Raw genomic sequence first — 14362 nt, 5'->3', positions numbered from 1 at the left:
TACCGTGTGGTTGAAATTGCTTTCTCTTTGGTACTCTACTCTAGAGACTTAGATTGAAACAGACATGAATCACCAAGAGTTTTTTTTTTTTTTTGCAAGGAATTTCATGATTGGTTTTCTTTATGTCATTTTTAGGCAATGAGCCCATCAAAATATGGATTTTTTTTCAAACAATGACATTATCCACAAGATCAGTTCTTTTTTTATTTTTTAATGAACATTTAAGGTTCATATACAAAAGCTAACAGAGCAATTAGTCAGTCATGAAATAAGTACAAGGAAATAAAATGGAAAATAACTCAATTACAGTTTCTCACCACTGAAACACTACACGCTGGCTGCAGCAAGAGGTGGTCAATGTTTCAGCCAGTGAATGCATGGGCCAAATGCCAAGACTGTCATCACATAACTTTTGTTTTAACATTTCCTTTTCTTTCACTGATCATTATTCAGTTGGATGGGGAGGTGGGGGTGGGGAGAAATGTTTCTTTTCCAAAATAAAGAAAAAAAGGATTTTTTTAAGCAGTTAAATTTTTCCCTGGGGAAATATTTTATCTGTTCATCTAGCATATCATATATTTCTGTTATTAAATTTATCTGCATAAATATTTGCCTAATCTATTTCTTAATGTAATATCATGCAATACTTTCTAATTTCAGAACAGTAAGAATTATCAAAGGCAATTAGTTTTGTACATAAATGCCCACAGTTTCCTTTTTAATGAAAAATGTGCTCTTTGTGATCTATGTTTCTTCCAAGAGAGTTGGTCAAGTAATATCATGGAGCATTTCCTAAAATATTTATTTGCTGGGAAAATTTGTATGAAATGACATTTGAAGTATAAAAAACATTGTTAGGTAACACTTGGAACAGTTAAAAATATACTTATCTTGTTTGTAAACTATCAGTGTAAGATACTGAGTATCTGAGTGTCAGAGCCATTGTCTCCTGTTTTTCTAGAAAGTAGTTTGCTTTGTTTATCAATGTGGCATCTTTGAAACATCTGACGTTATATATAGAAACATCAAGGCAATATTATTTGTACATATTATTAAACATGCAAAAATTTCCTGAAAGACAGTGCCCGAATATGGAGTCCCTCTGAGTTCAACCTCTCCTTGGTAACCATTCTGCTGGAAGTATGGCTCTCCTGGAGTTTGGGAGTATGGTGAGTTATTTTGGAGGGGCAGCCCCTTTAATCACCGGTTCCCTATTCAAATATGTTGCCCAGTAAACTAAGTTGAAAGTGCCAAACAAGACTGGGAATACAATTCGGGACATTTTGTCAATCTTGCTGATGCTGTTGTAAGTCTTTTTGTTTTCAGAAGTTTTCTCTTCGGAAGGCTTTACTGAGGCTGAAGATGCATTTGAGGTCCCTGCTGGGGTCTGTTCCTTTGGGATGTTGGGGGGGTGGGTCATCTTCCCAGTAGTATAAGCATTTGTTGACTTACTTAGTATGAGTTCCCGCTCCTTCTTCTGCAAAATATATAATAAAACTGTAAGGGCATGCTATTTTCAGGCAATTGTCAAATCATTTCTGAAGGTTCTAAAGGTTTATCTCTCAAAAGAGAGATACAGAAACATCAGCTTAGCTCTAGGGGAGGGAAGTTCTCCACAGACTTTTAAGCCTACAACACCACATGGCCAGTCTTGAACATGAAATTCTAGAATGACAAAGTAATTCTAAATCAGAATAGTGGTTATCTTTGTTGAGGTGGAGACTATAAAGGGCTTTGTTGACTGGGAAGTGGCATGGTGAACTTTTTGGAGAACTGGTGATATTCTCTATCTCGACAGGGATTTGGCTTACACAGATGAACTCATCAAATGTATCCTTGGTATCTGTGCATTTTACACTATGCAAATTTTTCTTTGAAAGAATCAAATGGAAACCAATATTGAACCCTTGTTAATGATATACATATATTTACATGCATATAAATATATTTAGTGGGAAATATAGTGTCCTTTAACATTTACTCTGGAATGCATAAGAGTATAAAGGCGGTTTGAGGATGAGTGAATGGATAGATAGATGAAAATTAGACAGTAATGACAGATTTTCATTGTGAAATTCTTTAAACATAACAAACATTTGTTTGCAAACGTATAAAATAAAATGCTGCAAAAAGCTGTTCCTTAATATAGTGCCATTAAATAAAATTTATTTGCGAAAACACAGGAAAGTAACTTAAAGGAAATATGTCAACCATTAAAACTATGAAAAAGATAACAAATAGGAAGGAAGCACATAGAGCAAGGAGTGAGAGGAAGTAAGTGAAAAGAGAGGAAGAATCAATATGGAACCAGATGCAGAGAGCATGGGGACATGGTGAGAGAGGCTACACCAGTCCTGGGCTACAGTAGGGACCCTCTGGCCTACTCTTCAGAAATACTACAGTTCTTTGATATATCAGTGATCATGTGCACACCCACACTGGTCTGCCAAAAGAAACTGATAAGCATAACTATGAATTTACTGCCTTGAATGGCTCCCAACTCTTGGTGTAGCCAAGAAAAGAACAGATGCTTTAGAAGATACTAATCTGTGTTGATAACATGTGTTTTACTTGGGGGAATGAGCAGTAGTACAGAATTCAGCACAATTACAATGGCTGTGGTGTTCATTGAGATGTGTCCCAGTCCCCCTTCTAGGTCCACCTGCTGCTCAGATGCAGACAGAGCAGCCAGGAGACAGCCTTCAGCTCCAAATCATTCAGGGCTGACTTCAACTTCTTCCTCTGCTGAATGTCACTTCCTCTCTGTTCTTTCATCTGTATTCATCCTTACAAACTACCTTGCACTCCAAACTCTTACCTGGCATTTGCCTCTGGAGATCCCAACATGTGACAATGGTGAACACAGTCTATTTTTCAAGCTCTATACTTCTAAGTAAAAGTCAATTTACATGAGTAGGCTAACACTATGTTTAATAATTCATGTGCACTACCCATGTCTCATAGTATGACTTGCCCACTCAAATGTCTTTAGATGCCCTGATGCTTCAACCGCACAGAACCTTTCAGTCCTAAGTGGTGGGATTCTCCAGCACTACAGCCTTTGAAGGACAACATGAAGCACTGAAGTTCCACAAGACAGTGAGGCATGCTGCTTATTCTAAAAGATCAGTGCTAATCTAGGACTAGGTAAACCATGCTGGCTTCATTCCTCCCTCTCCAAAGGTCTTGCCAGCCAGATCTATGGCAAGTAGTAATAACAGTAGGGCCAAGTGTGAAAGTGGAGGCTGACAAGGATGGTGAGCCTACCTGACAACATTTTAGGGCTCTCCATTCATTCTTTCCTCCTAGATTCAGAGATGTGTGCCTGAAGGCCTCAATTCATGCAATAAACTCCCATCTGCTCTTGTACTCATACTTGAGTATCTCCAGTCCACTGTCACATAGCCATCAAAACTCAGACCCTTAGCAATCATTTCACTTCAGGCAACACAGGGCTGGGCATTGGGAAGCCCTCTTTCCCAATTCCATTCATGCTCCTCCCCCAACAAACATCCTCCATAGCTCCTTTTGTCTTTACCATCAAGTCCAGAAGATTGGGTCAAAAATCTCTAGTTTGCCTCTACAAATGTTTTCCCAGGTCACCACCAATCCACTGTGGTCAGCTAACTCCTGTGCCCCCACTCCATCTCCAACCCCCAAAACATCCACTCCTAAGGTTGCTACTTGTCAGGGCCCTCCCTCCCATCCTATCTCCTTTGAGAGGGCCCAGCACAGACCCCACTTGGCCTTCCTCCAACCAGGCAAGCTGGACTTCAAAATGAGTTTTCCATGACTGGAATTCTGACATGGGAAGGGATACCTGGCCCTTGGAAGTGAGAAGAATCAGATGTGTCAGCTTAAGTCATAACCTCTGACTTTTACCGGAAAGAAAATAGTTGTGTTAAATGCAAAAAGCAAGCATGAGGCCACCGATGAGACACTGATAAGTGTCCTCAACAAAAAGAGACCGCCCTGGGTGGCTGTTCCTGGTTTGTGGCCCTGACTGGGAGGTCAGGTCAGACAATTCTAGTCTTCTATAATACTTTCCAGGACTCCCTTCATGCTGAATTTTCAAAGGACAGATTTTTATTTCAAGTCTACTTTGATAACTTTGATCTACTCTCTTCAGAGCAAAGGTTTTGCTTATTTGTTTAATGCATGGTGTAATTAGCAGTTTATCAAATGTTGTTTCATTTTCTGCTCCATGTAGATTATTCTCACCTCCCCAAGGACATGGTTCAGCTTGGAATTCTGTGCAACCTTTTTTCTTCAAATATTCCTTAGATTTAGGCACAAATCACCCTCTAAATACCTGATAATTAATTGCTTTGAACAGAGTAATGCTTTCCACAATAACTGTGCATCATTAAGTGAACCAAATCATCTCTTCCTCAGGTTGGGTTTGCTGCCTCCAGTAAGCTGCATGCTCTCCACATGCCCTTAAAGCCACCCTGCAGAAGATCTACTGTATGGTGTAGTGGCAAAAGAGAGTGACAGAGAATATACAATTCAGAACCGGACAAGTAGTCACTGAACAGACAGAAGGTACATTAGCAAAAATAGCAGACCTATGTCTAAACAGCTCAAGCCATTCACCTGACACCAGACCTTTTGCTTGATCAAAGCTAATGATTCAAAACAAAGTTGAAATAGGACCTGTTGTAAGTAAGACTTGGTAGAGACCCTCAACACAAGGGAAGGAGTCCTTTTTTTGTTAGGGGTGGGTGGGAGATAGGGAGGAGAAACACTTGTCTTATATTTGATATTTTGTACCATAAATGTTTTCTCTGGAGGAAGGGGGGAAATGTAGTCAGTACCTTGACCTTGGCTGCTTCTGAGGCTTTTTTGCCATCCCAGGCCCAGCCTCTCTTTGTGAAATAGTTGACGGTGGCAAACTCAATCAGCGCAGAGAACACGAAAGCATAGCACACAGCTATGAACCAGTCCATGGCTGTCGCATAAGCCACTTTGGGTAGAGAGTTCCGAGCACTGATGCTGAGGGTCGTCATGGTCAGCACCGTGGTCACCCCTGTGGTGGTTGGGGATGGTGTGGGAGGGGATGGGTAGGGAGAATGGAAACAAGGATCAGTACTGGCCCCCAGACCCTAGTATAACACCCCTGACCATAACAGATGAAGACAGGAAAGGAACTAGTTACCTTTATCAGTGAACTAGTTATCTTTACCAGACAGAACCTCCCTCTCTATAGTTTCATAACATTTAACACACTCATAGCATTTATTTGCTATTTTATTGCTTATTTTATTTACCTTATTAATTGGCTCCTTCCTCGAGAATACAAGCTGAGGAGGGTAGGGATTGGGTCTGATATATACACATACTCTGTGTCCCCATTGTCTTGAACCAAGCAAATAGCAAATAGCTCTTGTTCAACAAAGATGTGTTGAATAGGTAGTGTTCCTCTGTTCCATGGGGGCAATACCCAATGGAGAACAGGTAATGACATTCACATAGCATCTAGTGAAGTGTTTCACAAAAATTTGCTAGGCACCCTATGAATAGTGGACTCAAGGCAACCTGAAGAGACAAACCTGCTTTTACATGTATTAATCCAACTTGTAGACCTTGAAGAACTGAGAAGCTGAGTGCAGTAGAAGCACCATGTCTGAATCTGAGTCTCAGTACTTTCCTCCATCCAAGAGGGATCAATGTCCCCTAAAAGCCACTGTGCAGGGTGTCTGTGGCCAGTCTGCCTTGGCTTCTGTGGAAACATTGCAGTGATAATGCAGCAAGGCCAGATACGTGGAGGGGAACGTTCAGGACTGGCAGATTACAAGCCATCTATATAGCATCCACTAAGTGCCAGATTGATTGATTTATTTTTTTTTTCAACGTTTTTTATTTTATTTTTGGGACAGAGAGAGACAGAGCATGAACGGGGGAGGGGCAGAGAGAGAGGGAGACACAGAATCGGAAACAGGCTCCAGGCTCCGAGCCATCAGCCCAGAGCCTGACGCGGGGCTCGAACTCACGGACCGCGAGATCGTGACCTGGCTGAAGTCGGACGCTTAACCGACTGCGCCACCCAGGCGCCCCAGTGCCAGATTGATTTAAGCTACATTCTGGATGGGTGTCATTATCCCCATTCACAGGTGACATGTTTAAAGATTTAAAAATACTTAGCAATGTACCCCATTTCACTAGCTGACAACTGAGAACCCATATTCAGACCAGGATCTGCAGGACCCTTATAGCCCACACAACTTCCACATGCTCTGTGTCTTCCTCCTCACCACAGTTTTGTTTGCACAAGGGTGCACTTGTGTGCATAGGGTGTGGGCACAATGCACCTGCTATGGGTTGGATTGTGTTTGCCCAAAATTCATATGTTGAAGTCCTAACCTCCAGAACTTCAGAATGTAAACTAACTTGGAAATATAGCCTTTACAGAAATAATCAGGTTAAAATGAGATTGTTAAGGCAGGCCCTGATGCAACATGACAGGTGCCACAGACATGAACACAGGAAGAATACTCAGTAAAGACTGGAATTCTCTATCACAAGCCAGGAAACTGCCAGAAACAAGGAGAGAGGCCTGAAATAGACCCTTCCCTCACAACCCTCAGAAGGAACAAGCTTTGCTGACCTCTTGATTTTGACTTGTAGCCTCCAGATCTGAGACAATTTCTGTTGTTTAAGCCACTCAGGGCATGGTACTCTGTTATATAACCTTAGGAAACCAGTACAGCACCAAGGGCATAATGTCACTGGTGGTCACAGCAGCTTAGTTTTCATCCAATGTCATCCCTCAAAGGTATTTATATGTCCTTATTGAACATGGTACCATGTGTGGAATTAATAGAAATCCACTATTCTTAATAGAATAGAATCCACTTAATTCTTAATAGAATTAAGAGAAATCACTATTAATATTAATAAATTAAATATTAATTATTAAATAGTAGGCATCTTTGATTTTTCTTAGAAATCCACTTAATCATTGTACTTGGAAAGTGTTCTGGCATGACCTTTAACAGGCTTCTTGCAACTTTTTGGGTCCTTTAACACCCTAATGTGCATCTGGAATCTCCAAGAAGAAACAGATGCTAATATGCAACATTGTCCAAACTATTTTTTTTTCTCAGCCACCTACTAATGTTCCCCTAAAGAGCTGGAGCCATAAGTCAACCTCCACACCTCTCCGAAACATTCCTGAAGCTGGATGAAGCAGGGTAAGTGAAGCTGGCCATGTAGGTGGAGGTAGAGAGATAGTCTGACAGGAACACTCCTGGGCCACTCACTTAGAAACTCCCTGGGCTCTCAAGCTTCCTACAGAATTATGGTAGTGTTAACATAAAATTCTGGTCACGATTACCTTCTTTTCAAGGGAAAGTGCAACAGTAAGAGCTGAGGCATGAAGTATACCTTACAGTTTAGAAATATGTGAGCCTCCATTACCGCAACTGACCTGCAAAACTACCTTTAGTATCACTACTGAAATGTGAGGAAGCAGAATTTCCAGGTAAGAGTCAAATGCTGAACTATGTCTGCTATGCTGAGGTACCTCCTGAACTAGATCTTGCTAAACCTCATTTATGTCTTAGGGATGTCAAATGATGTTATTCTACTAAATGGTTATCCTATATGTGTATGTATGTGTACATGTATATATTTGTATATGTATGTTTATATATATGTGTATATAATATATATTTATTATTTATATATGAAAATATCCATATATTCATATCATAGACACCATATGATGGTATATATGATATATAGATATGTAATTTATTATTGCCATACCACATATGGTAAATTGAATGCCTGTTGGGAGTTAATTTTAAAGTGGTATCACGTTTCAAAGAAAACTGCTTGATAACGTAAAAAGCAGTACTTTAGGAGAAGTGTGAAAATACTGTAGCAAAATCTCACATAAGACAGATTGCTACCAGTTTCAAACCTAAAAAAAAAAAAAAAAAAAAAAAAAAAAAAAGCCTACCAGCAAAAGCTTTTCAAAATGGAAACAATGATCAAATAGACCAAGTGTCATTTCCTAAAACCTTGTTAGAGTACAATCCTAAATCCTTATCCTTAACATTGAATTCTTTACTAATTGGTCTGTTTGTTTTCCAGGTCACAGAACAGACAGCACTAGTCATTCAGAGGCTGTTCTTTGGGGGTAGTTAGAAGCAGTCACAAAACACCAGTGTAGGCCTGGCTTGGGGACACTCACCAAACACTGTCCTGGCAGGGACTGATTCTCTGTTCAGCCAAAAGGACACTTGTGACAAGATCACGGTCATTATGCAGGGAAGGTAGGTCTGGATGACAAAGTACCCAATCTTCCGCTTCAGATGGAAATGAGCTGTCATGATTGTGTATTCACCTGCAAATAAACAAATTAACTCGGGCCACCACTTGTCCTACAGTCCTGCCTATGGTTCCTGCCCCTGAACCAGAGGCAGTCCAGAAGTCCCCTTCTTTCCACCTTCCCACTGGACAACTATTTGTTTGTATTGTTAGGATGAAGGAGATGAAAGAGGATGCATAGATTTCTTAGCCGTCATTCTGTAAGTCTTTTGAGCCCCAGCCTCTGAAGAGCCTTTCCTGGTGGATGTTTTTCCTGGGGAAAATCAGATTTGTGTGTTTTCCTAATCCCTGGTCACAATCTGTGCCACTCTCTGCCCACCCCCTCACTGCTACTGCCATCAGGATTTCAGGATTTAGCCTCTCCAGATATAACTCAGGACATCACAGAGCCCTGTTGCAGGTGGAGAATTGTTCTCCCTATTTCCCAGCCAGGGAAAGCTGGCAGGAGCTGGGGAAAGCACTCCCCACAGGCTCTGCACTCCGTGACAGACCCAGGTGGAGGCTGAAGAACAGCAGGTTGAGGAGGCCACTGGTCTGGCAGCCCCTCCCTCCTGCCACCTACCAGGGGAGATAGGGGCATTTCCTTGGAGATGCCCCAGTGCCTTCTCTGGATCTGCCTGGCTGTGTGGGAGGCCAGCGGGGACCTCCCATTCATTGCTGAGAATGACGCTGCCCTGATGGTGAACTGGTAAGGAGCTGAGATGGGTTGTGGTTGGAGGGTATATAAATGGATGTCAACTGGAAAGTCTCTAATGCTAGATTCCTTTTTCTGAAAAAAATATAGTTAACATATGACGTTGTATTAGTTTCAGTTGTACCACATAGTGATTCGACAATTCTGTACATTACTTAATGCTCACCATGATAAGTGTAGTCACCATCATTCACCATATAACATAATAACAATTACTACTGTCTGTACTCTACGTTGTGCCTTTCATCTGTGTGACTGCTACCTGAATATACACCTCCCTAGGAAGATGGGGAGGCTGCTTTGAGGAGTGGAGGCAGAGTTAAGCTGATCTGAGGACAAGAGTTCTTTTGCTGAATTGCAAGGAGTAGATGGTGTGGCTGGGGAGCTGGATAGAAATGCAAAGTGGGGAGAAAGGGCTTGAGGCTGCCACTAATGCAGACCTGGGTGGGAGCCATCTGTTTGGGGGTGGGGGAGGATCTGCCAGAAACCAATGTGGAGCATTGGTACTTTGAGTCAGATAGCACAGATCTGCCATGTGCTATTGGAATCAAAGCCCAGAGCTCAGCATAGCCAGCTGTGGAGGTCCCTATGTGCCTTTTCTCTCAGCATGCCAGATGTCAGAGGCAGGGGGAACCATTAAGATCACATGTAGCAAAATCTGCCCCCTTCCAGAAAAAAACACAAAATTCCTAGCAGTGTCTGCGACACACCAGCATTGGCAGGCCACATTTTCCCCATAGCCTGAAGGCAGGTCAGAGCAGCAGAGAGGGACTGAGCAGGTTTTATCACACCAGAAGGAAACAGCGACAAAGAGAAGGAGGATGAGCTACGTTTAATAGCAAGAACTGAATCTTTATAATGATCCAATATTGCCTCTTCTTAACACCCAAGAAGAGGGGAAATACCAGTCTATTTCTCTGCAGTAGGGTTTGATATTACTCTCCTACTTATAATGCTTTTATTGTTGTTCTTTTCATTCTGTTTTTTTTTTTAATTTGAGTATAGTTGACACACAATTTTACACTAGTTTAGGGCGTACAACATAATGATTTAACAGGTTTATATGTTACGCTGTGTTTACCACAAGTGTATCTACCATCTGTGCCAATACATCCCTATTACAATATTTTAGTATCATGGACAATATTCCTTATGCTGTGCCTTGTGTTTTTGTGACTTGCTCATTCCATAACTGGAAGCCTGTATCTTCCACTCTCCTTCACCCATTTTGCCCATCCGTTCACCCCCCTTTCATTTGTTTTATTTTTGAGTTAAGGGTAGCAGTATCAGATAATGTTTAAAAAAAGACCATATTTTTAGAATGCAGATAGAGGCAGAAACCCCATTTATACATTTTTAAAGAACTGTATGAAACAACTCCAAACAGCAGCATCCTCCATCAGCATGACATTTCTTTACCCCAAACATCTGCCATGCTACCTCTTCACTTGTTCCCATAAAATTAGGCCTGCTTCCTCTTCCTTTCTCTTTAACTAGGCATCCACATGGTGCCACCATCCTCACCATCCTGCCAGGCTCTCTCCCCTCTCCTCAGGATGCCCAGCACCAGGCTAATGGGTAGGCTCTAGGAGCCTGTGTGTAGAGGAGACATGCACTCAATGTCCATGAGCTTCCTTCCAGCCCTGAGGTTTGTATCATTTGGAGCTGACCGGGGTATCATTTGGAGCACAGAACTCATCCCCATGACAAGGCCCACTCCATCCCTGTTATACTTTTCTTCTCTGCCATATGGAGACTCTCTGGCACCCTGGGGTCTCCTCCCCTCCTGACTGCTGGGGCTGGGCCTCCTGTGGCCAGGAGGCAGCCAAGGATGCACCCTGCAGGTGCAGAAACTTGAACATATCCTGTTCCTTTGGAACACCTCACCCATTTTAAATCAGGTGAAGCCAGGCTTGCCCCTGTGGTACTCAGCCCGGCCCTATGTACATGAGAGTGAGAGCCTCTGCTTCTTTCTTGGTGAGGTCTCAGCTGTTTCTATTCTGCTTGGTTGTACTCCCCAAAATTCAACCCTTGGGACATCTTCTTAGAAATGTTCAAAACCTCCTGGTAGGGGGAGCTGGTAAATAGGAGTACTTGTAGGAAGCTGTCTACCTTTCCTGAAAAGACTACTGCCTCTATGTCTCAATGCTGGGAGCAGGGACTGCATTATATAAGGAAGTCTATGTCACCTCCAGGAAGAGCCTATGATCACAGGGCCCTGCTCACATGAGGGCAAACACATCACAGATCAATGCCTCCCATGGCTCTTCATGCTGCTAGGCAGCCACTGCAGTTGGTGCCTCCGTGTGCAGCTGCAAGAACGGGAATCTGAATTGGAGAGCTCCTGTGGACAGCACCACACAACCACAGCTGTGCCCCAGCTTGCTAAGTAGAACTCAGGTGTTCCTAGGAGGCATGCCCCCTCCCCCCACCCTCAGCATGGTACAGGAACACTGAGTTCTCCCAGGGTGTGACATTCTGTCTCTTGGTCTCACCTGTGCTGGTGCTGATGTTCTCAGTGCCTACTGTCTGCCCCATCAAGTGGTACTGGTTTAACCTGGAGCCATCTTCTGCCACCACCACTGACTTAGTGGTTCCATTGGTCCACACATAGACAACTTCGGAATTAGGATATGCATCTGTATTGGAGCGCAGAAGGTGGTATAAACATGGAATTATTTTCAGCCTGGCACAACCAACGATGTGTATAAAAGTAGCAAGAGAGATGGTTGGAAAGTTAAAGGACCTGAAGACTGCACAGGTGGTCAAACCAAGGCAGATGCCGCCACTGTTCAGGTAGGGCCTTCTCATTTCTAGAGATCTGAGTGGTCAGCAATCAGTGCCTGTTTCCCAGTATGTATTTGCTCTTTAGGGTCACATGGGCTGAGACTACAGTGCCAGGGGCTCTCCCAGCTCTGTGGTGTTGAGCAAGTAACTTATGGTCTGTGCCTCAGTTCTTCCATCTGTAAAATGGGATGGTTACAGTAGCTACTTCTTAGGGCTCCTGCTATCATAATACAAGCTCCATAATGACCAAATGCATAGAGCACATGGAGGAGCACCTGAGTGCATCAGCTATGTTAAAGGTTCCACTTTGCAACTGGTACTTATTGTCTTGTCTGACACTGTCCTGGTGGGAGGGTGGCATGGTACATATGACCTGCATTGGTGTCATGCCTATGAATGTTACTTTATATGGCAAACAGTACTGTGCAGATGGAGTTAAGGCTATGGGCCTTTAAATCAGAAGATTATCCTGGATTAACCCAGTGCACCCAATATAATCACTTGAGCCCTTAAAAACAGAGAACTTTCTCCAGCTGGAGCCAGTCAGAAATCTGTCTCAGAGAGATTTGAAGCATGAAGAAAGTACTTGGCTGTCATTGTTGGCTTTGAAGATGGAGGAAGGGGCCATGGCAAGTGGGCAGGTTCTATAAGATAAGAATGACCCCCCAGGTGACAGCAAGCAGGAAACAGGGACTTCCAACCTACAGCCATGCAGAACTGAATCCTGCCAACAACATGAATGAAGCTGGAAGTAGCCCTGCTACTGTCAGCCCTATTGACACTATAATTCTAGCCTGTGGGACCCAGCACAGAGACATCAGGCAAACACACTGTATTCTGACCTATGAAACTATAAGACAATAAAGGTGGTTTTTCTTTTTTCTTTTTTTCCAACTTTATTGAGATATAATTGACATGTAGCATTGCTTAAATTTAAAATATACATTGTAATAACTTGATAGATATATAAATTGTACAATGATTACCACAGTAAGGTTAGTTACATATTGATTTAAACTGCTAACTTTGTGATAACCTGTCATGCAGCAATAGAAACTAGAACAGTTAGATGGAGAACAGAGGCTCTCTCCAAGAGGAGGGAGAAAAATACACATAAAACATACAACAGGTGAGTAATTGCTATGGAGAGCTACAAGCTATGAAGAGGGAAGAGGTACAATTTTAAGTGAGCTTCTCTAGGAAGACCTCACTTAGGAGACCCAAGAGATGTTCAGGAGCTGGCCACAAGGCTGTTAGGAGGAAGAGCATCCCAGGAATGGGTGCTACAAAGGTCCTGAGGGCAGGAGCATGCCTGCAATACCTGAGGAGAAGCCAGGCAGGCAGTGTGGCTGGACAGGGAAGAGGGCAGAGGGAAGAGGAAAACATCAGATAAAACAGTGTCTCGAGGATATTTTATAGCTTTTGCTGTGAGCTAATCAGAAGACATGGAGGTAGGGATGGGGGATTAAGCAAATAAGTGACATATTATAACTCATGCTTTAAAATGATGTCTGGTTGAGATGGAAGAATAGAATGTCGGTGAGAACCAGACAGAAATGGGAGACTGCCTAGGGCAACATTAAAATAATCCAGGTGAAAGGGTTCCTGGGTGGTTCAGTCAGTTAAGCGTCCAACTCTTAATTTAGGCTCAAGTCATGATCTCATGGTTCATGAGATCGAGCCCCACATCAGGCTCTGTGCTGACAGCGCTGAGCCTGCTTCAGATCCTCTGTGTTGTTCTCTCTCTCTGGCCCTCCCCTCTCTCTTTCAAAAATAAATAAACTTTAAAAAAAGTCCAGGTGGAATACGACAGCGGTGGGCAATGGCAAAAAGAGGAGAAATTAGGGATACATGTTAAAGAGAAGATTTGTCCAGTTGCTAATGAATCATGTAACCTGTGACAGAAAGAAGGTGGCCAGGCTGGACATCTGGACAGTTCATTTGCACTTAGGATGGCAAAGATTCTGGAAGGACCTGGCTTCTGGTGAAACAGCAGCAGTACAGGTGCAATGTATCAGAAATGATACCTACAAGGGGTTTACTTGGGGATCCTGAGCAGGCAGTTGGCTATATAAGTTAGTTCATGGGAATGGTACCGAGTGAACATGGGATCTCTCCAGTTGCCAGCATATGGATGTCAACTGAAGCCTGGGCTGATGAGATCACCTGAGTAGTGTTGGTGGATAAAAAAGGGTGGTAAATGACTTCCTAGCATGCTGCAGCGTGCAGAATATGAGAAGGTGAGGGGGAAACAGCAAAGCCACCGGAGCAGCAGGCACTGTGGTGGGAGGGCACAGGGAATGTGCTGTCCGGGAGACCCGTGTCACAGACTTCAGATGATGGATCAGGAGTGGTCACAGGGCCTAGCAGCATCTGGCCACCGTGGCAAAAGCAGTTACATAAGAGCAGCTGGCTTTGAAGAACTGACAGGCTCATTTGTTCCAGTTGTCTCTTGAGGCCCCTGAAGGTAAGCCAGCATACCTGTCCCATGATCAGGCCCATGAATCTGAATAGATGCCACATCCAACCACTTTGACACCTTTC

General features: G+C 43.0%; 1 protein-coding gene and 1 long non-coding RNA gene across 3 annotated transcripts in view; one reads left to right on the top strand and one right to left on the bottom strand.

Annotated features, from left to right (window-relative positions):
- Positions 1 to 263: 263 nt before the first annotated feature.
- GABRA5 (gamma-aminobutyric acid type A receptor subunit alpha5) overlaps positions 264 to 14362 on the bottom strand; it is an 82802-nt gene continuing 68703 nt past the window's right edge. The window contains exons 8-11 of the mRNA XM_015545123.2: positions 11527 to 11670; positions 8201 to 8353; positions 4818 to 5029; positions 264 to 1477 (exon numbers count right to left, since the gene is read on the bottom strand). Coding sequence (XP_015400609.1) covers positions 1175 to 1477; positions 4818 to 5029; positions 8201 to 8353; positions 11527 to 11670 — 812 coding nt within the window. The 3' untranslated portion in view covers positions 264 to 1174. The remainder of the gene's footprint in view (positions 1478 to 4817; positions 5030 to 8200; positions 8354 to 11526; positions 11671 to 14362) is intronic.
- Positions 1730 to 8371, top strand: LOC122239411. Of its 2 annotated transcripts, XR_006218471.1 has the most exons (6): positions 1730 to 1839; positions 2993 to 3147; positions 4396 to 4545; positions 7107 to 7193; positions 7349 to 7483; positions 8101 to 8371. It is a non-coding gene; the product is annotated as an uncharacterized LOC122239411 (long non-coding RNA). The 2 variants fall into 2 exon arrangements; XR_006218472.1 differs by lacking the exon at positions 2993 to 3147.

Source organism: Panthera tigris, chromosome B3 (assembly GCF_018350195.1).
Source record: "Panthera tigris isolate Pti1 chromosome B3, P.tigris_Pti1_mat1.1, whole genome shotgun sequence".
Lineage (NCBI taxonomy): Eukaryota > Metazoa > Chordata > Mammalia > Carnivora > Felidae > Panthera > Panthera tigris.
The sequence above is the reverse complement of the archived record's forward strand: the minus strand, read 5'-3'. Positions and strand labels throughout refer to the sequence as shown.